Source organism: Hydra viridissima, unplaced genomic scaffold (assembly GCF_058129835.1).
Source record: "Hydra viridissima isolate aposymbiotic clone 2 unplaced genomic scaffold, HvirCarnegie_v1 scaffold_4, whole genome shotgun sequence".
In the NCBI taxonomy this organism is placed as follows: Eukaryota; Metazoa; Cnidaria; class Hydrozoa; order Anthoathecata; family Hydridae; genus Hydra; species Hydra viridissima.
This window is the reverse complement of record NW_028324303.1, coordinates 9,818,554-9,844,034: the sequence shown is the minus strand read 5'-3', so window position 1 is coordinate 9,844,034 and position 25,481 is coordinate 9,818,554. Positions and strand designations below refer to the sequence as shown.

General features: G+C 32.3%; 3 protein-coding genes and 1 long non-coding RNA gene across 9 annotated transcripts; 2 read left to right on the top strand and 2 right to left on the bottom strand.

Moving 5' to 3' along the window:
* Positions 1-2,798: 2,798 nt before the first annotated feature.
* LOC145183398 (glutathione S-transferase Mu 1-like) lies at positions 2,799-7,867 on the bottom strand. 5 transcript variants are annotated; one of them, XM_090084147.1, is made up of 11 exons: positions 7,573-7,867; positions 7,406-7,481; positions 6,962-7,026; positions 4,860-6,763; positions 4,358-4,805; positions 4,221-4,270; positions 3,945-4,007; positions 3,512-3,604; positions 3,337-3,426; positions 3,180-3,200; positions 2,799-2,934 (listed from the first exon to the last, which is right to left on the bottom strand). In XM_090084147.1, the coding sequence occupies exons 5-11, from the start codon at positions 4,359-4,361 to the stop codon at positions 2,842-2,844; spliced, it is 414 nt and encodes a 137-aa protein (XP_089940273.1). In that variant the 5' UTR covers positions 4,362-4,805; positions 4,860-6,763; positions 6,962-7,026; positions 7,406-7,481; positions 7,573-7,867; the 3' UTR covers positions 2,799-2,841. The 5 variants fall into 5 exon arrangements, with proteins under 5 accessions (XP_089940273.1, XP_089940268.1, XP_089940271.1 ...); XM_090084142.1 differs by having other exon boundaries at positions 4,358-4,391; positions 6,716-6,763; positions 7,573-7,860; XM_090084145.1 differs by lacking the exon at positions 3,945-4,007 and having other exon boundaries at positions 4,358-4,391; positions 6,716-6,763; positions 7,573-7,864.
* A 5,237-nt stretch (positions 7,868-13,104) lies between these two features.
* LOC145183576 (uncharacterized) lies at positions 13,105-13,952 on the top strand. Its single transcript, XR_013846298.2, has 4 exons — positions 13,105-13,239; positions 13,325-13,414; positions 13,551-13,571; positions 13,817-13,952. It is a non-coding gene; the product is annotated as an uncharacterized LOC145183576 (long non-coding RNA).
* Positions 13,953-17,784: 3,832 nt separating this feature from the next.
* LOC145182928 (F-box/LRR-repeat protein 6-like) lies at positions 17,785-20,518 on the bottom strand. 2 transcript variants are annotated; one of them, XM_090084484.1, is made up of 5 exons: positions 20,120-20,510; positions 19,875-19,976; positions 19,716-19,767; positions 19,543-19,615; positions 17,785-19,396 (listed from the first exon to the last, which is right to left on the bottom strand). In XM_090084484.1, exons 1-5 carry the CDS (start codon positions 20,244-20,246, stop codon positions 19,367-19,369), a joined length of 384 nt encoding a protein of 127 aa, XP_089940610.1. In that variant the 5' UTR covers positions 20,247-20,510; the 3' UTR covers positions 17,785-19,366. The 2 variants fall into 2 exon arrangements, with proteins under 2 accessions (XP_089940610.1, XP_079914331.2); XM_080058205.2 differs by having other exon boundaries at positions 19,543-19,767; positions 20,120-20,518.
* Positions 20,519-21,110: 592 nt separating this feature from the next.
* LOC149889789 (CGG triplet repeat-binding protein 1-like) lies at positions 21,111-21,434 on the top strand. The gene has a single exon (XM_090085180.1). The coding sequence runs from the start codon at positions 21,111-21,113 to the stop codon at positions 21,432-21,434; it is 324 nt and encodes a 107-aa protein (XP_089941306.1).
* The last annotated feature ends 4,047 nt before the right edge of the window (positions 21,435-25,481 follow it).

The following is a 25,481-nucleotide window of genomic DNA, read 5'->3' as shown; positions in this document are numbered from 1 at the left end:
TGGTTGTGTAACGATGAAATTGCAGGTCGCATTTCGACACAAGTTTCACAAACTATCCCCATTATTATTATCATTCGTTAGCAGAAATATTTATTTCAATCGGTAATTGACACATGACAACTTTATTAAGTACCACTTTAAGTTATGCGTTTTGTATTAGGATTGCTTTATTAGTTTAGGCTCTTTAAAAAGCAGTTCAATACAAATGTTTTTATGTATCAGTAGCAGATTTTTTTAAGACATCAGATAAACTTTCCACAATATCTTCCAAACTTTTGCTTATGTGAATCTAATCTACTGTTCAAATTATGTAAACGAGCATGCGAAAAAAGCCATTTGCCAGTTTTTGCCTTAAGTAAAGCTATAAATAATCTATGTTCGGTCTAAATCGGTTGAACACGTTAAAACTCAGCACCCTTTAATAGTTAATTACTCAAAAACTACGTCGCAGATTTTTCTTATTTTTTTGCTTTTTCTAATTTTTTAGCTAATGCGTTGTTGTTTGATTTGTATTGGTGTTAAGTAATGGTTATTGTTGATATCGGGTTAAAATGAGTAAACAAGTGTTAAATCGAGAAAAAGTTTTGGAAATTTCTTTTCAAAGTCCTTCATTGTCACAAACTGACATTTGAAAATTGAGCGGTGTAGCTCAATCTTCAGTAGGATTTATTTTGTAGAGACATAAAGAGAATCGATCTATTGAAAGAAAAACAGGAAGTGGAAAAAAAAAAGAAGGGATTTAAAGATAAATATAAAGCAAAATCAATCATTCGCTCAAAAAAGGCAAATCCATGTCAGTCGCACAGAGATGTTACGAGAAAATTTAAATGCACTCAAGCTTTGATAGGAAAAGTACTTAAATCTTAAGAATATAAAGCATATCATAAAAAGAAAACTCCAAAGCGAACCATTAATGGAGAAATTAAAGGAAATCGTTGTTAAAAAAAGCTATATAACCTTTTAAGCCGAGAAAACTTGTGCATAATTGAAGACGAAAATACCTATTGTAAAAAGGCCTTTTCACAATTGCCAGCCAACAATATTTTTATCTGTCAAAAAGTAGATATGTCGTCAGCTAATTCAAATACACTCAGCTAAAATATTTGCTCCTAAGCTCCTTACATGCCGAGCAATCTGTTCCTGTGGTTTGAAAAGTGCACCATACGCTGCTCGTAAGACTTTGAGCTCGGATTTGTATGTAGAAGAATGCTGAAGATGATGATGTCCAGTACTCGCAAAAATTTTCATAAGATGATGTCAAGTACGCGCAAAAATTTTCGGTTTCTACCGAAGCGTCCACTTGAAAATGTAAAAAATGATTGAATTAAATAATTTAGTTAGCTTCATTGTGAAAAAAAAAAAAAAAAAAAAATACAAAAATTTGTTAAGTAGTTTTCGAGTAATTAACGATTAAAGGGTGAATTTCATCGTGTTCAAACGATTGTTAGTAATGCAAAAATAATTTTTGAATAAGTTGTTTATATAGGAATATTTTTAAATAACTTTTTACCTACTAGCTTATTATCCAAATTGTGTAAATATAAATATATGAACTATTTTTCACAAATACTTGCAGTCAAAAAAATGCTTTTCGTTGTATACACGGTGATTGTTGCTGCCTCAACCCTAAGCAAAAGTTTAAACTTTTGGGGTTTTTTACAATTAGATCTGTTTTTAAATTTCATTTTTATAATACACTAAAAAGTTTCTTCAAGCTTGTCTACTAGAAAAAAACAATTAGGGTTTTGTTTTTAGAAAACAGTATTTCTTTCAAGATAACTAACGATAGGATTTTTACTGACCATACTGCGAACTGCTGCGAAGTTTTTATGACCACACTGCACAAAGACTGTCAAGTTCAAAATGGTATTAAAGGTATGATAGAACAATGTGACCTGGTAACTTTTCATTACAAAGCGGGATTTGATGGCTCTACTGGCCGAACCATATACCTTAAAAGAAGAAATTGTTTGTGGAAGAGGTTTTTGCGGAAACTTACTTTCGCGGATGGGTGGTCCCAAAATGCTATACTCTGCGGAATAATTGTTTGTCAAGCACAACATTTAGAACTGAATGTATTTCTTAAATTAACGGCGAATGAATTATGGTGAAGCAAAAAATAACATTAAGTGTATTACTAACGTAGCCCTGTTTCAATTTATATAGCTAAAGTTCGCCTTCGATTTTATCTTCAAATATCGAGAAGATATTCCTTGTTTGGTTAACGTACAAATGGTACCTACATTAAAGAATTGATTAGTAGACATTTGAGGGCTTGGTTGACACCTTCGTTATGACGCCCGAGAAAAATATTTTATCTTTATTCAGATGAATCTAGAAAATCTACGTCAAACAAGAAGATAGTGCAAGAGGCAAACGTGATGGAAATGGATAGCATTGCTGACATGTACCAAAACTTTTACTTTCAATAAAGTACCAATATTGTAGATAACTATTTAGACGTATGTAGTTATTTACAAATAGAAAGTTATATATTTATACTCTCAAGTGGCCTCAAACTTTTGGCCGGCAGTGTACGTACACGCACTTAGTGAATGAGTTTGCCTGTCTACCTACCTGCATAAGAATAAACCCTGGTTTACGTAGGTAATTGAGAATTTCAATCAACATTTAAGGGCAATAGACTCACACAACCCGAAGCACTGGGGTTACGGCGAGTCTACAGACTTCACCTTTCTTTTTGTTTACTCATTTTTTTTAAATGTTAAATATCTCAAAATCAGCTTTTAATTACGAGATTCAAAAAAAAAAAAAAAGAAAAAGTGTAAGCAAAAGTATTCTTTAAAAAAGATTTTATTGCAACAATCGAGATTACACATCTTAAATTTCACCACCGATAAGAGCCATTTTACCGTTTAATGGGCCTTTAAAGAACTTGTCCGATCTCATGAATTCATGTATTTCTGGTAATTCCTACAAGTATAAAAACAACAAAAAACAATCAACCATAAGAAACATTCTTCTAAATGGCGAAACGCAGAAACGCGTATAAACTCACAAGTTCAACAAATTGAAAGAATTTATTTTAGGATGACCTGGTTCGATTAGCACATCAACATAAATATTTAAATAATCTTTTCAGAAAAGACTGCTTTTGCGACATTCTGCTACCTTACGCCACGCTAGCACAATTAATGAAAGTTAGTATTTTCACATACCTCAAATCTTTCGACAAAAGCCTAGATATATAGTTAATGAAATGTAAGACAGTATATAAACAAAATTGATGATGATAGGATATTAATAACATTAATAATCATAATTAACTACTCAAAACAAATTGAAATGAATGACTAAACAATAAGTAGTTTATACCTCTAGATTTGGGTGAGAGGCCAAAATATCTTCTTGCAATGACTTGTGGGCATCAAGAAGCTCGTAGAAAACGAAGTCAACAAAGGTTAGCTGAAGCAAGATTAATTCATTTTTGAGTAAAACAATTAAAATGTTTTTGATCATGAAAAACAAACTTTACTAACGAAACTATTACTTTATCCCCTACTACAAAATTTGACTCTCCCAAAAAATCATTGTACGCTTTAAGGCGAGTATGAACACTTGTCTTGTATCTGGTCAATGTTTCCTACAATTGCATAACATATTTTATCATAGCATAGCACAGGCCCTAAAATACCTTCAAATGTCAATATATTATCCTTAAACTGATATTAAAAAAGCATTACGTGATTTTAACATATTAATACCTTAAGATTTTAGGATACTCTATTATTACACATACATTATTGTATTTTGAAAAAGAACTTATTTGCTGCTTTACATTAACTTGGTTATTTTGCAATGACACACACATGTATACATACATACATACATACATACATACATACATACATACATACATACATACATACATACATACATACATACATACATACATATATACAGACATGCACATTAAAACTTACATTTAATTCCTCAGGTTTTGTAAAATAGCAAAGAGTTGAAAAAGCAATTCTGAAGTCCATTAACTAATGTATATAAAAAATTTTTAAAATAATTTCTTAAATACAAGTATTCATTTTCAATTGTGTAGTAAATTTTAAAAAACTCCTTTTTTCAACTAAACTTTTTAAAGATATAATGAAATTTTATAGGTTAATAATGACCAGCCCTTGTCAAGGTATAAAAAACATTTTAAAATATTACATTCTTATCAATCTTAGTTGTTCTGAATAATGTACCTCATTCTCCATCATATCAATTCGACATTTCTCATGAATTGTATTTCCATCTAATTTAAAGATTCAAAGCATTAGAGAATAACATAGGTACAATATAAAAAATAACTGCAAAAAGTTAACTTTAAAATGTCCCTTACCCATATTGTGCTTTCTGGCAATATAACGAAGGATCTAAATATTTAGAATGTTATAAATTACATTTAAATGCATATAAAATATTTTAAGAAAACAATAACAATGATCAACAAAATATTTGACTTCTAAATTAAGATTTGAATGTTGATTAAGGGTCATTTGTGAATTTTCATTAACAGAATTGTGTCTAAAAACACAGTTCTATTAATGAAAATTAATTTTTAACAAACTTTGGAGCCTTATACTTTTTGAACAACATATCCTGAGACCTTTAAACTTTATCTTAAAAACTAATATGACAAATCTGTGAATATTTTTAGATCATCAATTAAGAAATATTTAAATATCCAATTCATAATGGTTGAAAAGTAGAAAGTTAGGTTTTAAAACATTTTTACAATCTGAAAATTGCTGAAAATTTTCAGTTTGTAAAAACATTTTAAAATAAATCTTAAATAGTCAGTTTTTTTTCTACTGACTATTTAAGATTTATTTTAGCAATACAAAAATAAAGATACAAAAATAAAGATACAAAAATAGTGGATTAATGGAGAAGAGGGAAAATTATGTTGTTGAAAGAAGCACAAAATCCTTATCACAAACTAACAAAACAAAAATATTGATATCTTTAGCTTCCCATTATGTAACATAAATGAAGATAAAGCAATGATAATGTTTGATATTTGAATGTTATTGTTTCGTTTAGATATTTCTTTGTAGTGTTTGGGAACAATCAAGTTTAAAAATCTTTAGTTTTGATATCTTGTATATGTTACAAACATAAAGAACATGGAAATACCTTGAAATGTCTTGACACTTTTTAACCCAGCCCTTTAACATCTGTTAATTTATGAAAGGGCTGAGATGGAAGGTTTAAAGATAATTACTCATGAGTCTGCAGCCTTATTTAATTTATGTTAGTTACATGACTTGCAAATTGTTTGCAGTTGCCATTTAGTATTAAAATATTGTTTTCTCAAAATTCACTAGACAAGTTATTTTAAGCTGTATATTGCATCAGACAAAGAATGATGTAACTATTGGTATTACAAATGAGGTTATCTGATTCTGGGATGTGGTCCAAATTCCAACTTGTCACATTAATCATATTATCAAACAGCTCAAAGAGTTGGTGGAGAAATCAGGTTTTAAAAAGGATAAAGCAAGAAGAACAGTGACAGTCAAAGACACTGTGATTGTTGTTACACTGCCAATGTTTCTGCTGATATGAAAGAGTCTGTGATCAGTCAACTTGAACTGACACATCAACAAGATGACTATCATGAGGTTATCATGATTTACCTGGTAGGTTTACTACCATGAGGAGTGTACTTCAGAAAGCCTGCCACCACCAATTGTACAGGTTACATGGTTAGGTTGATTTATGCTTTGAAGATCTTTATTTTCAAAAAATCTGCCTTCAAACTGACAAAGTGAGAAATTCAAGGTCTTGGAAGTTCCTATGTATTTGGTGTTGGAGCATATGTGAAATGATGGTTTCTGTACCACATTCCAACTGCAGCTCCAACCAATTATTAGCAGCTGGTTAATTTTCTGAAAGCAACTGGATCACCAGCATCCAAAGGGTTAAGAAAACTGTGCAGACAACTGTGGTATTTGAGTGAAGAGCTGGTAGTATTTGTTTTTTTTTGCCAGACTTTATTTCATCTGAGAAAAAGGCATTCAATAAATGTAATAATGTGTCAAAAGATCCACCAAGACGTATGTCTCTTGATCAGTTTCCAGATTTAAAGACTTGATGACAAAGGATACATGTCTTTTACTGATATCCTCACCATTTCAGACTTCTTCTAGAAAGCAGCTCCTGAAACTTGGGTATCAAATAGACTACCTGTAAGCAGAGGTGGTTGTTCAGAGTTGTTCTACCCAGATTATAAGAAAGCTCTACACTGATTACAACAAAGCATCAGTAGTGTCTTGCATCACTACTATTCACTGCATAAAACTGAACAATGTAACAAGTCAACTATGAAAAAGCATCTGAACTTTCATGCAATAATGAATTACAGACTGATGCTGAGACTTCTTCTAAAAACTCCTTTTCAAGTTTCCACAAAAATCAGTTTGCTTCATGAATAAATCTCAAAAATATACTCACCTTAATTATTTTTTTTGTTATATTGTTATACTTCTCAATTAGCTAAAAACTTTCAAGCCTTACACAGAAAAAAGTGTCTTGTCTAGTACAATCACAATTGCTGTTTTTGAACTCAGTTTGCAAAAATTATGAGAAATTTCAATAGTATGATTCAATAAATAAAGTGCAAAAAAACTTTACTTTTCAATAAAATTCAAAGTACAAATAGTAAAGCTAAGACCCTAGAAATCAATGTTTTTACCGCATTACTCTGTGTTAATTTGATCTCTCCATCAATTAAGTAAGGGAACTTAAAAAAAAAGATTATTAAGCAGAAATTTAATGTTTGATTTCATAAGTTAAAATTCTACAGTATTTACACAATTGTATGCTTAAATTTATTCTATGTATATTTTGAATATTTTTAAACTAAATCATAAAATTAACATCAAATATTTTTCCATCTAAGCTGTATTTATGTAATTAACAATATCTAAAAATAGCTTACATTTGGGAAATCTAAACCAAGTGTAAACTTTACATTTGTCCAAGATGATCTATCATATGTTGGTGCTAAAAAAGAGGAAAGGAAAATAGAATATTTGTTAAATTACTGAACATTTAAAAATTGCAATATTCATGCGATTGGTTTAGAATAGCATATATATCTGTCAAAGAGGTATTCTGATTAAAATTACATCATGGGAATTTCAATTAATTAGACAAAATACATTCTTGATTAATTCTTATCTAAAATATTAAAAATCAGAGTGTCTTGTCAAAATAATAACCTAGCCTTTTAGCTATAATTATTGGAGCAATTATTTTTTTGATTTGATCTTTTTGTCTGCTACAGCCATGAAGGTAAATTCTGCAACACTATTAAAAAAACTGACGTTTTTAGTCTAGTTTACATGCATTACATATACATTTAGAATATACATTTGATTACCATCTCCCACATCATATGTCTTGTCTTCAAATTCTGTTTTTGTATACCCAAGAAGTAAGCGAATAGGTTGAGCAAGCTAAAAATAGAATCAAACAATTTAAAATAATTGACATTAAAAATATATATATTAGCAAACTAACAGATGTATAAATTCCTTTAAAACATACTCCTCTTATCTTCCAGTAACCAAGCGTGACACCAGACATTTTCTTAAAACATCTACTCAGAGAAAAAAAATTAATTTCAAATGTAGTTCTTTTACTTAAACTACCTTAAAATGTAAATGGATAACGTGAACCAATCATGGAAAGTGCTAAAAGAAAGGAATGACGTATATAGTTTTCCTCTGACACAAAAGGTTTTAACCAGGAGTAAAACTTCAGATTTGGTGTAACCACTATTTTTAAAATGTGTTCCTTCCACAGCACGAAGACCAACTTTAATCTAAAAACGGCAAAAAGCCCCGGAAAAAAAAAAGAAAGCTTCCATCGTTTTTAGACTTAAAATATTAAAGTAAACTACTTTTTGATTTAAAGTCAACTTTAAAAAATTTCTTGGATATTGTGTTATTTTAAAGGAACACGTGTAAAAAATTAATATTTTAATGCACAATTTTAAACATGTACCAGCCAAGAAAAAGTTCCACGTTGTTCTACGTTCAATTTTAGTGAAACAAAACCACTAAACGATAGCCAAAAAAACACTGCTGTATTTGCTGCAACCCCCTGCTTCTTAAAGAAATATTTTAAATAGATTAGTTTAATAGAATGTTTAATAAAACAGTTTAATAGAATAGTGCATAGTTTTGTCAAGTGCAACACCGCCCCTCCTCTTTCGATTTAAAAACCGACGTTTTTTGCGACAATACACGATCGATACAACATTAGTTATCAAGGAAGAGCTTTTCCTCCAGAAGTACTGAACTTCTTAGTAATTTAACTCGTAAAAATAACTTCATATTCTACTTTGTTAATTTTTGTATTACATATATGTATTTTTTTGGGCGTTAAAGACCCATAACGCGCTTTGTAATGCGTCTGCGCGCGTTTAGCTGGTTCGGGCGCCTTTAACGCGTATGCGAGCGTTTGGGTATTGATACATTGTTATACTACTGTGATCAAAAAGTAAGGTGAATTTTTAATTTAAACTTCCCGCCTTATTCGAATCGTCCAATCTTTTTTATTTTTAAGTTGGTAGGAATGTCATTAACATTTGCGCCAAATTACATGTCAAACTCATAATTATTTTTTTTTTGTTTACGCTTGTTTCTGAAGTACCAAAAGTGCATTCGGCGATTTTCACGATGTCTAATTTTGTTGAGCAAAGAAGTGCTATTAAATTTTGTTTGCGGAATGATATTTCTGCTGCTGAAACGTATCGAATGTTGCAAAAGGCCTTCGGTGAAGAGACTATGTCTCAAAAAAATGTTTACAAGTGGTACAAAGACTTCAAAGAAGGCCGAGAACGTGTTGATGACTTGGAACGCTCCGGACGACCATCGACTTCGATTGATGATCGCCACATCAACAAAATCAAAGAATTGGTGCTTGCAAATCGTCGGTTAACCATTCGAGACCTTGTTGACATGGTTGGAATATCATTTGGGTTGGTGCAAGCGATTTTAGAGGATCATTTGGGCCTCAGAAGACTCAAATCACGTTTGGTGCCGAAATTTCTCAATTACTTTGAAAAAGAGCGTCGCGTTAAAAAGTGTGAAGCAATGCTTTCTGACTATCAAGACGTCTACAAACAAATTATTACTGGCGATGAGACTTGGGTCTACGCATACGACCCTGAAACAACCGACCAATCGAGTGAATACCGTGAAAAAGGCGAGCCGAGACCGAAGCAACCACGTCAAAGTCGCTCAAAAATCAAGGTCATGTTGACTGTTTTCTTTGATTATTGTGGTGTCGTGCACTACGAATTCCTTCCAACTGGCCAAACTGTCAACAAGGAATATTATTTAAGCGTTATGCGACGTTTGCGTGAAGCTATTCGCAAAAAGAGACCGGAATTATGGGCCAATAACTCTTGGATTTTGCACCACGATAATGCGCCTTCGCACACAGCACTGGTTCTTCGTGAGTTTTTCGCCAAAAACTCTACCCATGTTGCTCCACAACCACCGTATTCGCCCGACTTAGCACCGTGTGACTTCTGGCTGTTCCCAAAGCTCAAGAGACCACTCCGGGGAAATCGTTTTGAGTCCATTGAAGAGATCCAACGTGAATCGGCACGCGCATTGAAGGCTATCCCTACCGAGGACTTTTCGGCATGCTTCGAAGACTGGAAAAAACGTTGGCAAAAGTGCATTGGGGCCGGGGGGGGGGGATTATTTTGAGGGGGACGATACAGATTTGGAAGAATAAATAAAGATTTTTCATTTTATAAAAAAATTCACCTTACTTTTTGATCACAGTAGTATTTTGGGTCAAGGAAGCTAAATTTTACTAATTATAGTATTTACAAATTTTAAAGTCACGTAACGCGTGTTTTATCGCGCTTATAGGTGTTATACGGATAATTAATGAATGTGAAAAAAATTTTAAGTTCCAAGTTTGAATTCCTTGACCCTAAAAAACCCTATTTTGATGTAAAGTATGTCTAATTTACATGCATTCAATAGTTACGTATTTTTTGCCGCTTTTAACGTAATTTGGGTCACTGTGCAAAGTTGTAATTCCATCGCGGAAAGTGCTAGAACGTTTAATTACTTTATGAAGTAGATGATTTTAATAGTTTTTACCACTAAAAAACCAAATAAACTATAAATATGTATTAGCGGTTTTTTATGACGATTTTTTAGGGATATTAATGAACATGAAAATTTGTAAAAACAGATTTTGTTTGGAGAAAAGTCATTGTCATTTTATCAATTTGTTTGTTGCAAGAAAACTCCAATAGTAAATCGAACTAAAATCTCTATGGGTATAGATAAAAAAAAAATTTTAGAGACCTGTAACCTGAGGAACGTTGACCTAAAGGGCGTTGCAGTGTAATTTTATGAAGGTCACAACTAATTTACGCCAAATTAGTTGTAATCTTCATAAAACTTATTAAGATTTTTAAATTTAAAATTAAATTAAAATCTTGAACTATAATTTCTCTGTTCTATAAAGTTTAATAAAATTTCTTTTTTATTTTCAGTTCCTCATCCAAGTATCAGTTCCTAATCCAAGTATTCAGTTCCTCATCCAAGTATATGTCACTGCTGAAGAAATGAAGCTTACCACGATTACTGATAGCAACCACGATTACTGAGGCAAGAAGTTTCCACAAATATTCACCTTCATCTACTTCAGTCAAAAGATGAAATGGTTATCTGAGGATGATGATTTTACTCTAACGTTTGATTTCCTCAATAAAAGAAGAAAATCATATAGTTCAAATTGTCAATGTTAAAATATCACAATACCTATTGTGCAAATATGATGAACTTTACTAGCTTGATATGGTTTCAAAAATTGATAGGGAAAATAAAGATTTCATGGTAAAGTCCATGCATCCCAATTTTTCCAGATATTTAAATTACATTTTCAAAATGTAAACTTTAGAAATGTGTAGAAATTTGTTTTGACCATTTTAAAATTAAAAAATGTCCCACTTTAACATGCAAATAATCCATTACAAATGGGGGAATCATAGAGGAGCCAAAACAGAAAATCAGAAAAACTCCAGACATTGAAAAGTATAATAAATATCTATTTTAAATATAATCACTTTTCTCTACAAAAAGTGCAATAAAGTGTTACATTTGTAAAACATTATTTAGATTATAGACCTATCAGCAAGATTTTGACCAAAACAAATTAAGACATTTCCATCAATCACTTACAGGGAAAATTCAATTTTTCAAAGAAAAAGTTATGCCAAAGTACCATTATGGTGTTAGTTAGTTTGCTTATTTTTCAACCAGTGAGGTAATAATTTGTTTCTTAAATAATTATATTAATTTAAAAATAAAAAAACAAACGAAATATTTATGTGTGTGTGTGTGTGTTTGTGTGTGTGTTGATTAATAGTTAAAATAATAGCAAATAAAGAAATCATATATAACTTTTTTTGCTTAAACATTTTACTACAAACTTATTTTTATTTTAAGCTGAAAGATGTGCAAAATTTTGTCCTAGGTGCTTAAAATTTAAAAATATATTTTTCTAGTAAAATTTTGTTCATGCTTAAGTATAATATATTTATATCATATTTCAAGGAGAAAATAATCAATTATGTTATAACTTATTTTATGATTGAATAATACCAAAATTACATTTAGTAAATGATTTACCAGTAAGTTATTTTATGACTTAAAATTGTGTAATAATTATTTTGTGGCATAACATTATTAAATTATGTCACCTCGCTCATGTTAATTTTTTGTTTTTTTATTAGAACTTCTCCAAACGGAAACTGTTTATTTAATGCTTGTTCTATATCATTAATTGGAAACGAATCTTTGTCAGAATACTTTAGATGTTTGACCAGTATCGAATTATATACAAATGCAGATTTTTATTCAAACCATCCAATTATTTTTTCTCAAACTGATGTTACCAAATTTCGAAGAACTGATGAAAACACAAATATATTATATCATAGTATTAATAATTATTTTTAATAGTGAGTTGTAATACAATTGTGTTATAATTGCAATATAATGTGCATGACGCAGATGTTTTTAGAAGTTAAACTAGATGGTTACTTTATATATTTCTAAGTTTCTGTTTAAAAACATTGAAACTAGGTTTTTATTAAAAGTTTCTTTTATCAGTTCTATATTTTGTAACTATTCTACTAGTTTATTTTAGTTTTCCTACTGTTGAAATATGGTTTTAATTTAGTAAAGTTTCATGATTTGAAATTTACTATATTAGTCATAAGCTAACAGTTTAGAAAAAGAAATTTAGCACAGTTATGGTAAGAAATTTGTTTACTTTTAACATTTCAAAACTGGGTTTTATTGTTCAATTCTTATGCCATTCCTAGTTTATGTTATATGCCATAAAAATAATTGTGTATTCAATGTTTGGGTTCACGAAATTAAACCCTGTTTATTCGGCAGGCGAGAGTAATTATTTTTATTATCATTTTTATTAGCTGTAACTCTGTTATTGAATTGTTAATGATATAAAAGTCAATTACTGCTAATAAAATTAAGTTGCTGCATTATTTTGCATACAAAATACTATTATGGAAATAAAATAGATATGTTTATAAGAATTGTAACCTTTCTTGTAATAAAATAGATATGTTTATAAGAATTGTAATCAAAATACGGGCAGTTTAAAGGGTATAAAAAGATGGGCAGACAGGTAAAAGACCCAGAGGGATATAGCCTTTTCTTTTGTTAAAAAAGAGGTTGAAAATTTAAAAAGTTGATGAAAAATATAGTCAAACTACGTACGTATTCGTTGCCTTGAACACCTCTTAAACAAACTTGTACACTTTTGGGTGATTCTCTCCCCCGTACTTTATAAAAACCTTTTTTTATGACCCCCCCCCCCCTTCGCAAAGCGTGCGGGGGAGGGAGTTATGAACATACCTTCGCATTACATACTTGCTCAGCACCCCTCAAAAAAAAAGCTAGATCCGCCCCTGTAGAGTATCCTAAAATCTTAAGGTATTAATATGTTAAAATCACGTAATGCTTTTTTAATATCAGTTTAAGGATAATATATTGACATTTGAAGGTATTTTAGGGCCTGTGCTATGCTATGATAAAATATGTTATGCAATTGTAGGAAACATTGACCAGATACAAGACAAGTGTTCATACTCGCCTTAAAGCGTACAATGATTTTTTGGGAGAGTCAAATTTTGTAGTAGGGGATAAAGTAATAGTTTCGTTAGTAAAGTTTGTTTTTCATGATCAAAAACATTTTAATTGTTTTACTCAAAAATGAATTAATCTTGCTTCAGCTAACCTTTGTTGACTTCGTTTTCTACGAGCTTCTTGATGCCCACAAGTCATTGCAAGAAGATATTTTGGCCTCTCACCCAAATCTAGAGGTATAAACTACTTATTGTTTAGTCATTCATTTCAATTTGTTTTGAGTAGTTAATTATGATTATTAATGTTATTAATATCCTATCATCATCAATTTTGTTTATATACTGTCTTACATTTCATTAACTATATATCTAGGCTTTTGTCGAAAGATTTGAGGTATGTGAAAATACTAACTTTCATTAATTGTGCTAGCGTGGCGTAAGGTAGCAGAATGTCGCAAAAGCAGTCTTTTCTGAAAAGATTATTTAAATATTTATGTTGATGTGCTAATCGAACCAGGTCATCCTAAAATAAATTCTTTCAATTTGTTGAACTTGTGAGTTTATACGCGTTTCTGCGTTTCGCCATTTAGAAGAATGTTTCTTATGGTTGATTGTTTTTTGTTGTTTTTATACTTGTAGGAATTACCAGAAATACATGAATTCATGAGATCGGACAAGTTCTTTAAAGGCCCATTAAACGGTAAAATGGCTCTTATCGGTGGTGAAATTTAAGATGTGTAATCTCGATTGTTGCAATAAAATCTTTTTTAAAGAATACTTTTGCTTACACTTTTTCTTTTTTTTTTTTTTTGAATCTCGTAATTAAAAGCTGATTTTGAGATATTTAACATTTAAAAAAAATGAGTAAACAAAAAGAAAGGTGAAGTCTGTAGACTCGCCGTAACCCCAGTGCTTCGGGTTGTGTGAGTCTATTGCCCTTAAATGTTGATTGAAATTCTCAATTACCTACGTAAACCAGGGTTTATTCTTATGCAGGTAGGTAGACAGGCAAACTCATTCACTAAGTGCGTGTACGTACACTGCCGGCCAAAAGTTTGAGGCCACTTGAGAGTATAAATATATAACTTTCTATTTGTAAATAACTACATACGTCTAAATAGTTATCTACAATATTGGTACTTTATTGAAAGTAAAAGTTTTGGTACATGTCAGCAATGCTATCCATTTCCATCACGTTTGCCTCTTGCACTATCTTCTTGTTTGACGTAGATTTTCTAGATTCATCTGAATAAAGATAAAATATTTTTCTCGGGCGTCATAACGAAGGTGTCAACCAAGCCCTCAAATGTCTACTAATCAATTCTTTAATGTAGGTACCATTTGTACGTTAACCAAACAAGGAATATCTTCTCGATATTTGAAGATAAAATCGAAGGCGAACTTTAGCTATATAAATTGAAACAGGGCTACGTTAGTAATACACTTAATGTTATTTTTTGCTTCACCATAATTCATTCGCCGTTAATTTAAGAAATACATTCAGTTCTAAATGTTGTGCTTGACAAACAATTATTCCGCAGAGTATAGCATTTTGGGACCACCCATCCGCGAAAGTAAGTTTCCGCAAAAACCTCTTCCACAAACAATTTCTTCTTTTAAGGTATATGGTTCGGCCAGTAGAGCCATCAAATCCCGCTTTGTAATGAAAAGTTACCAGGTCACATTGTTCTATCATACCTTTAATACCATTTTGAACTTGACAGTCTTTGTGCAGTGTGGTCATAAAAACTTCGCAGCAGTTCGCAGTATGGTCAGTAAAAATCCTATCGTTAGTTATCTTGAAAGAAATACTGTTTTCTAAAAACAAAACCCTAATTGTTTTTTTCTAGTAGACAAGCTTGAAGAAACTTTTTAGTGTATTATAAAAATGAAATTTAAAAACAGATCTAATTGTAAAAAACCCCAAAAGTTTAAACTTTTGCTTAGGGTTGAGGCAGCAACAATCACCGTGTATACAACGAAAAGCATTTTTTTGACTGCAAGTATTTGTGAAAAATAGTTCATATATTTATATTTACACAATTTGGATAATAAGCTAGTAGGTAAAAAGTTATTTAAAAATATTCCTATATAAACAACTTATTCAAAAATTATTTTTGCATTACTAACAATCGTTTGAACACGATGAAATTCACCCTTTAATCGTTAATTACTCGAAAACTACTTAACAAATTTTTGTATTTTTTTTTTTTTTTTTTTTTCACAATGAAGCTAACTAAATTATTTAATTCAATCATTTTTTACATTTTCAAGTGGACGCTTCGGTAGAAACCGAAAATTTTTGCGCGTACTTGACATCATCTTATGAAAATTTTTGCGAGTACTGGACATCATCATCTTCAGCATTCTTCTACATACAAATCCGAGCTCAAAGTCTTACGAGCAGCGTATGGTGCACTTTTCAAACCACAGGAACAGATTGCTCGGCATGTAAGGAGCTTAGGAGCAAATATTTTAGCTGAGTGTATTTGAATTAGCTGACGACATATCTACTTTTTGACAGATAAAAATATTGTTGGCTGGCAATTGTGAAAAGGCCTTTTTACAATAGGTATTTTCGTCTTCAATTATGCACAAGTTTTCTCGGCTTAAAAGGTTATATAGCTTTTTTTAACAACGATTTCCTTTAATTTCTCCATTAATGGTTCGCTTTGGAGTTTTCTTTTTATGATATGCTTTATATTCTTAAGATTTAAGTACTTTTCCTATCAAAGCTTGAGTGCATTTAAATTTTCTCGTAACATCTCTGTGCGACTGACATGGATTTGCCTTTTTTGAGCGAATGATTGATTTTGCTTTATATTTATCTTTAAATCCCTTCTTTTTTTTTTCCACTTCCTGTTTTTCTTTCAATAGATCGATTCTCTTTATGTCTCTACAAAATAAATCCTACTGAAGATTGAGCTACACCGCTCAATTTTCAAATGTCAGTTTGTGACAATGAAGGACTTTGAAAAGAAATTTCCAAAACTTTTTCTCGATTTAACACTTGTTTACTCATTTTAACCCGATATCAACAATAACCATTACTTAACACCAATACAAATCAAACAACAACGCATTAGCTAAAAAATTAGAAAAAGCAAAAAAATAAGAAAAATCTGCGACGTAGTTTTTGAGTAATTAACTATTAAAGGGTGCTGAGTTTTAACGTGTTCAACCGATTTAGACCGAACATAGATTATTTATAGCTTTACTTAAGGCAAAAACTGGCAAATGGCTTTTTTCGCATGCTCGTTTACATAATTTGAACAGTAGATTAGATTCACATAAGCAAAAGTTTGGAAGATATTGTGGAAAGTTTATCTGATGTCTTAAAAAAATCTGCTACTGATACATAAAAACATTTGTATTGAACTGCTTTTTAAAGAGCCTAAACTAATAAAGCAATCCTAATACAAAACGCATAACTTAAAGTGGTACTTAATAAAGTTGTCATGTGTCAATTACCGATTGAAATAAATATTTCTGCTAACGAATGATAATAATAATGGGGATAGTTTGTGAAACTTGTGTCGAAATGCGACCTGCAATTTCATCGTTACACAACCATAAAAAGTCTGAACACAAATAACTGCAGCAAAGCTGGAAACATCAAAAACGTGCTCATCGTGCGATGCAGACAAAGTTATCAAGATCTTTCTCAATCAGCTAGACCAAAACGTTGAGATAAGAGCTGTTTACTGTTGTAACCAGCAAAAAAATAGACCACTCGCACCACCAGAAATTCACGATGGTTTGAACAAAACTCGGAATAAACCTGTATCTCTTACTACCGTCTGAGAGAGTCTAATCTGTTTGGTCAAGTTGCTTTACTTCGAACTCAAAACAAGAAAAAAGACTAGAATGGGCCCTTGGTCCTCGTAAATGAACAGAAGAAGGCTTTGAAAAAGTATTTTGTAATGACGAATCAAATTTCGAAGGACTTGCTTCAAAAAGAAGAGATTACGTTCGCAAACGTTCAGCCAGACGAAGACAAGCCTGAGATATAACCCTGCTAATTAAGGTGTGTCGTACTATTTTTTTATAAATAATGATTTTTTTAAAAATTATTTTTTGAAAATTGTAAATACTTGTAAATATGCATTAGTTCTCTAAATAAAGTTTTAATTACTAAATCCGAAATGTTAAGCTGTTTTTAATTTAGAAATCTATGTTCACACGTTTTACATGTATCGCTTTTTTTTTTTTTTTTTTAAATACCTTTTTTTAAAAATCATTTAGTGTGACATCCTATTGCTAATAATTTTACAGTGGTTGCACTAAGATCTTTTTACATCGATGATTATTCTTATTTTAATACAAATTTATTCATTTTTAACGCAGCATTTTTAGAAGACGTATCAACAAATTGTACATGGATTGTTTGGATTGCATCATTAAAAAGGACGCGACTAGAGCGGTAAGTTCGACGGTTAATTCAAATTTTCAGACTGGAAAATTACTCTACTATCAAAAGAACCCATTCTTCAGGCTTTTTACCAGTTTAGAGAGCGAGTACAGACATAAAAAGCTCCCTCTTTACTATTAGTAGTTGCTCGAAACGACCAGAAAATTCCTAAACCACTCACTCATGATTCTATAACTTATAAAAAGGTATATTTTCACCGTGTTTTTACCGTGTTTAAATTGAAGCCGAATTACTGTTGGAAAAAAACGGGGGAAAAAAAAAACATCTATTGTGAACCAACTAACGAGCGATTAAAAGCTGCATACTTGCTGCAACAACGTTTGCGCGATGGTATTAGCTGAAAGTTTGTTCAAAAAAATTACACGCCTATATTCAAAGTGTGAGCATTATTGCGGTTCAAATTGCACGGCTGGAAGGATTTTCTGCATCTTAGCAACCATACGGCCAGTGTTTTCGAACAAGTCACATAACCTCGACATTTAGCAATTACGTCAATTTAGTTCTTAAATGTAACTCATTAAAATTTGCAAGCTAAGGTTTTGGGGTTTCTTTTTAACAACGAAAATCGTTTTCTGGGAGAAGGGCACTTCCGGGGCAATACCTGTTTACATTTCGTTGTTTCTTTTTTTAAACATACTTCTCCTGAAATTTCGTCTTTATTACACTTAACTGAGAGGCAGCCATTTCGGTTCAAATTCCGTATACTTTTATGCACATTTCCTAAATTTCGTGAATTGACTCTGTTTTTTTCAGTTTTTCTGACAGGTTCCTCAACTCTTCATTGAAGTGGATTCTTTTTATCCCCCTTGATAAACTGTAACAAGACGTCAAATTCAGAAAATTCAAACCAGGGAGAGAATTCAAAATATGCCGAACAAGTATATCAGATACAGAAGTACCCGCTAAGTCTAAATGTGTTAGTTTTGAGCATCTGTTAACACAGATAGTTAAAATCTCATCCATACTTCCTTGTAGCAGTTTTATCTTTGAGAGATCAATGTGCAAAAGCTTATTGGACCATTTTTGGAAAATAAGCTGAGAAATATCAACATTGATTTTACAACCAGATATATAAAGTTTTTCTAGTTTTGTAGTACACAAACAAAAACCCTTGATTGTAATTTGAAGGTTTCCACGAATATCTAAAAGGATTAAATTTTCGGCATTTTTTGTAATTCCAAGCAGTAAATCATCAGTTAGCCATCCAGAAGAATCTTGAACACTGAGACTGCAAATCTTAAGAGCAGGAAAACCACGTGCTTTCTGGTACTTAAAAGGTTTTGGCTCCAACCTTAAATTTGAAAGATAAAGTTCTTCTAATAGTTGACATGACTCTTGAAAGGTTGAAAAACAAACATTTCTGACAGAGGTATTAGATAAATCTATGCTTTTAAGATTCGAGCAGTAATTGCAAATTGAAGTGAACGCAAATGAACCCAAAGCAATATTTTCTGACAGGTCTATGTGAGTCAAATTATTCCCAGATAACTCCAAAAACCTATTCACAGCTTTTGCATATTTTTTGGCTACATGTAGATTTGAAAAAAATATCTTCTTTAATGGACAATGTTTTGCTAGAGCCACCAATGAAGCTTCGGTAACTTTTGAGATTCCTTTTCGCTGACAAGAAGATATATTAAGTGACTCCAACTTTTTGCAGCATTTGCTCACAGCAAATAAACCCACATCAGTGATATCGGTCCAACCACATAAATTTAATTCTTTCAAATTGGAAAACCGTGTCTTTACAAGCTTTATTATTGTTTTGTCTTTTGCCCTCTTTGTACCTAGAAATAAGACATTAACAGCTAATTAAAAAGTAACCTTACTATTATAGACAGTTAAAAAAAGTAAATAAATAACCTTTCAATTAAGAACACATTACCATTTTTTTATTATGCAAAAATATTTTTGGTTTTTAAAAACTACCTACCACCCATAAATGCAAGATCAGCTGTTCTCCATGCAACAGGCTGCTTGACCACTTCGTTCCAATGCCTACAAACCTGTGCACATCGAGAGACAAACCTTACATTTGCTACTTCTAATGGCGATAGCATTAATAAACGAAATATGTAAGAAAGAATTTCAGTAGGCAATACTGACCAAGTATCTTCATTTGGACTGACATTTTTCTCTATCAGATTTAAGTTGCTTCCTGGCAAATTCAAAGTAAAGTTTTTTAAAATTGCTTTTATAAGATTCAACTAAAGATGTATATATAGAGAATTCTCTCTTCTCCTATATAAATCTAAGTAGAATAACCTTGTTGTTTATGCTCAATTTTCATTGAAGATTTCTTTCTAAGGCTGAATTTCCTAGAGTTTTGTACTGAATCAACAGACCTTGCTATCTTCCTTTTCAAACCTAGAAAAGGCAACTTTATTTCTAAGGACTTTTATTTTTAAGGGTTCAATATAGACAAATATCAAACAATCACAAAAGTCAGAGAAAGACATCAATGCAAACAAAAAAGCTAGTCGAAGGTATGGTTAACATTTTTAACTCACTTTTTTTCCTTACTTCCCTTTCACATTCATCATTGGGTTTACCAATTTCATAATCAGTATCATCAGTATCAGAGGAAAGTTCTTTATCCAAACCATAAAGCTGTAAAACATTTCCGGATTTTGTCATTTTTTTTGCGGAACTTGTTATTACTTCTTAAAATATCGTTTTTATTTTGTGTTTAGAGAGAAGTTTTACAAAGTGATCATCCATTTGTATTTTATTTTACTTTTGGCTGGGGTCTGTCTAATCTTACGCAGGTCGATTTATCCGGACGCAGAGAGAAGATGCAATCTATCGTTCAGATTGTTTATGTAACAAACTTTAGGATGTTCAGAAATGAATGCAAGTTTTTAACGATTCTCTTTAAAAAGACGTCTCAGTTCAGACAGAGCTTTGATAATTTGGGCAGGACTCAATAAGTGGCGGTAAATTAATCCAGTTGCAGACCACCAGTTGACGTAGTTTTTTTCACGAGTTAAACAACTGAGCGATTTTGTTAAGCAAAAGGAACGCAGAGCGCACCCAAATCGACGATTGTTTTATCTTAAGGTCAAATCATTAAGCAGCGATTTGTCTAGCTATTTTTATCATCATTTCGACTTCAAGGTTTTACTTTTTTTGTCCGACACTTAAATTCTTCAGCAAGCTCTCGAACAGTTCTAACGTGAATTTGCTTCCACAAAACCTTTTTTTTCTCTTGATATTATTAATGATGATTAGGGACAGGCGAAAAACACGAAAACACGGAAGCCGTGTTTTCCGTGTTTTTTGTCATTTGCCGTGTTTTCCGTGTTTTCTGAGAAATCCGTGTTTTTGTCAGATTTACCGTGATTTTCTGTTGTTTTTTTAAAATTAACTCGCTCTATTCTCTTACTTACTTGTTGGTAGTGGTAATTGCTTGACGTCAATTCATCTGTCATTTCCGGTTAGTAATTACCATTTTTTCGTAAACAAGTTGCGTGTCAATCAATAAACATCTTACATTTAATCATGTTGAAGAACGCCGTGAATGTTTCTTGTGCCGAGCGCGCAAAACAGTATCCCAAGGGAACTTTGCACGCCGACGATGGCCGTCTCTTTTGCACAAGTTGTAACGTTACACTAGATCATACGAGAAAAGGTACGATTGATAGACACTTGCTAACACCTATGCACACTCAAAAACGCCTCAATGAAACAAATGACACTCGTGCGAAGAAGCAAGCTACAATAACAGGTGCATTTAAGGCGGTATCTGAGTCACGTAATGCACGAAATCTTGCTCAGTTTGAATTAGTGAAGGCATTTACTGCAGCTAACATACCGCTAAACTAACTTGATCATCCTAAGCTAAAGAAATATTTACAGACGAATGTAAAGAACCTTGGGGCACTACCATGCGCAAGTCACCTACGGCGCGATTATCTACCGAAGGTTTTTGATGTTACTCATGATGAATTGAAAGCCCGTGTTGAAGCAGTATCTTAAGTTATTGTAGCCACTGATGAGACCAGCGATTCCCAAGATTGTTTTGTTCTACATATACTGTTTATGCTACCAGTAACAAGTTCTGATGAAACGCAGATGAAGGCGGTAATAGTTAATCTGGTCTACTTAGAAAACGTTAATGCAACGACAGTCAGTCAGGCAATTATTAAGACACTGAACAAGTTCAACGCTAACTTCAATAAAGTCAGTGCATTTGTTACAGACAATGCCAGTTACATGACGAAGACTATGAGAAATCTCCAAGGGATACTCTCCAACTATGTTTATTTGTCGTGTAATGTTTTTAATTCAGTAAGCTAAGAGCTAAGTGAATAATTTCAATTTAGAGACTTCAGCAACAAAGTTGAACAAACGGTCATAAAATCTTAGTTAAAACACAGTTTTTGCTTATTGAAGTTATTTCACTATGAATAAAAATGTGGCATTTTGGTGCCGTGTTTTTTCCGTGTTTTTACCGTGTTTTTTACGATTTTTATTAAAGTAGGCCGTGTTTTTCGCACTTTTTTACCGTGTTTTTCCCCTGTCTCTAATGATGATAGAGACGGAGGACTGTCACCGGTTTCAGACGCCCCCCCCCCCGCCCTATTTTTTTAACTCACTTGAACTAATCAGACTTTTCAATAGCTATTGGTGCTAAACTTTGCTGATGTTTGAGCCGTTGTTGGTCCCTCGCATCCGAATTTCAGTTTTCTCGAAGCGAAATTTCAGTCAGGAAATTGTTTTTATGAGACACTGTTATCATGAAGTCCAATATTGCCAACCTAGCTGACCCAAGAATGCCACTTATATGGGGTGATAGTGTACACATGCCAGGGTCACCTGGTGCAAATTTTGAAATCTTTTAGGTACGTCTGCGGGAAAAAAAGTGACTTTGAAGTTACAAAAATGGAAAAAACTTACCTTCTTTTTTGACATAGCAAAACCGCTATAAAATCCATACTATTAATCATAGACCAATAAAATTTGGTGGCAATGTAGCCTATGCCAATACCAAAATTTGGGTAAAATTTTATCCCTATTCCTGCAGTATAACAGAAGTTATGGTAGTTTTAGGATTGATTTTTTGTTGATTTTTTCACTTCCAGTGCAAAACTTTACTAATTACTGCTTATTACAAGCCCCCAGGCCTTAATGTGGGTAACACATGTGCTCTAGTTGAATATACCAACAACATTGTAAAATAAGGGTTTTGATGTTCTTACCATAATTTTTGGTTTCGGGGGTCAAAACTGTTGTTCTTGAATGAGCCCTATCTACACCATATGGACCTTTTTCTATATAAAACCTTATATGACAGTACTATTAGTGCCCCATAAGCTTTCTTTTAACTAAACTACTACCTTAGAAGTTAGTTGAGACATTTTAACAGATTTTTTGATGAAAATTATAAAAAATCTTGACGTTTTTTACTCTAGTAAAATTGCGCTTATTCTACACATGGATTTAGCCCTGAGGATTTGTGAGCAAAGCAAAGAAATGTGTTGAAAACCTTTTGCATGTGATTTTTAACTGGTCAACATGTATTGTGTGTTGAAAAACCCATTTCATACATAAAATTAGCTAAAAATGCCTAGAATTTCCTTTGTGTTTTGTTTTCAAAATCATTATCAAATGTACAAATTGTAAAGTTCAATAAATTTACACTAACAGTGAATTAGTTTCTAAAGTTTATTCAACTCTATTCTTTTCTTGTGATATCTTCACACTCTTTAACTTATTTGACATGACATTTAAAGCACTGGTCAGCTTACTATTCTCAAATGGCACTAAACTTTGACATAAGATTGACACAAGTTTTAAATATTTTTTTTTGAAATTGTCAATAATTCAATATAATGGGTTACTTATGAGCTTAAATTCTCTTCTAACAAGTATAATTAATCCATTAAAATGAAGCTGAACGGATGAAAAATTTTCATTATTTTCTAAAGGTGTTTACTATTCAAATCCACAAGACAACTGAACAGCCTTCCCTTGTATTCAGGGTGGGTTATATCTCTTTTTTATCTTGACCAATGCTGGTGAAAATCATGATGTGCAGTCTCAACAGCCTGATCACCGAATTGTCCTATGGGCAATTGTTTTATGTTTACAAAGCCTTGATGTGATGGAATACTGTGTGGATTTTGGGGTAGATGCTTCCAATTAGGATAGTCAAATATGTAGCTTTAAATTGATCAATCTTGAAAGAAAAATCCTTTTCTAGTACATTTCCAAAGCATAAATTCACAACCAAATTAAACTTTTTGAAAGCTTCAATGACAGCAAGAACTTGGGTGTTGGAAGTTTCTTCAGCAAGACATTGTAAAACATCAACATTTTTTGACAATTTCCTGCATTGATTGCCTTCAAAGTGTCCACCATGATACAGGTTTTGGTGAATGTGAAGCATGGCTGGCCAATTTTCAGTATCAGGCCACACAGTTTTGAGAATTTTGAAGAGCTGATTGACTGTAACCAAAAGAAGGTGTAACTCCATTGGTGGAATGATGTCTAGAATCAGTGTACCCTTAGCTCCATTGATAATTGATTTGTGCCAAACATTTTGGCCTTGGCCAACACTTCACCCGATTTTTCAAAAGACTTGAGATTTCAATTGACTGAGCCAAGTGTTCTTAAACTGCCTCTGCAAGCAAGGTTCTTTGAGTCAATATCACACCAACAACAAGGGTGCATGCTTGAGTGTGTTTGAAGTCCACAAATAATGTTGGCAACTTTCATGTCACATGCAATAATCAACTTCAGAGCATCTGCATTGATGAGTGACCAGACCTTTTGAGTAATAGAATGAGTTTCAGGCAAATCTTCAGAGACTGCTACAAGAATTTGTCTTTTCACACTTGTTACTTTTGCCGCTCTGGAACTCAAAAGTCGCTTTTGAGATGGCGAGTTCGATTTATCTTGTTCTGTGGAGCTCTCAATAACACTGACACAAAACTTGAGGAAACCTTTGCCTCCATCATTGCCTAATTTGACAAAGTAGCCACCTGAAGTTTTTTTAGATTGAATGACTTGACTAACCAGAACAGACAAATCTTTGCAATGAACAACAACATGGGTTGTGTCATAACCTTTGGAATCTGTGGTTTTTAAGTCTGTAAAAGTAAAAAACTCCTTCAGTTGTTGACAAGTCATTTGAAAATGATGACTGATGAACAGTTTTCATTAATTTTTTGATCCTATTGTTGGAGAGGCCAGTGTTAATTTGTACATTGATGAGGTCTTGGATTGTCAATGTAGATGTGGCAGAATGTGACCTTGCTGCACTTGACCCTATAGAAAATTTGCGTTTATTACCTCCAGCAAACAAAAATTACAAAAGCAATCATTTTATAATTAATCACTTACAAAATTATAACATTATAATTAATTTTTACTGACATTGTACCTGGAGTAACAGGGAGTGGTTGACCTCCAGATGCTTTTGCTAAACGAATTGTGGCTTTTGAAGATGCTACCTTATTTTCAATCACATTGGATGCTATCTGTACAACATTGCTTTGGGATCTAATGAAGCCAATGTTTGAATATTTTCCCTGAATTTTAACTGAAAACAATAATGTGGTAATCCCTTACCAAATGGGCTGAGGCAGGTACTGCATCTCACAGCTGGTATTTGATTCACTTTCATTTTTTCATTAGGTTTAGCTTTTTCTGGAAACCTAGACTGTCCAATATTGCAAATCAAGCAGTCACACACATGACTACGTGTTTTAGCTCAGACTCGAATAGTTTTGAAATCAAACAACTTTGGCAAAGCAACATCCTTTCCTTCCTCATTTCGTCTTAAGGCAGTTCTGCATGATTCACAAAGACCTTGAAGCACACAAGAGTCTCACCCATCAAGATTTGTCTGGTAAATACGAAAAACTC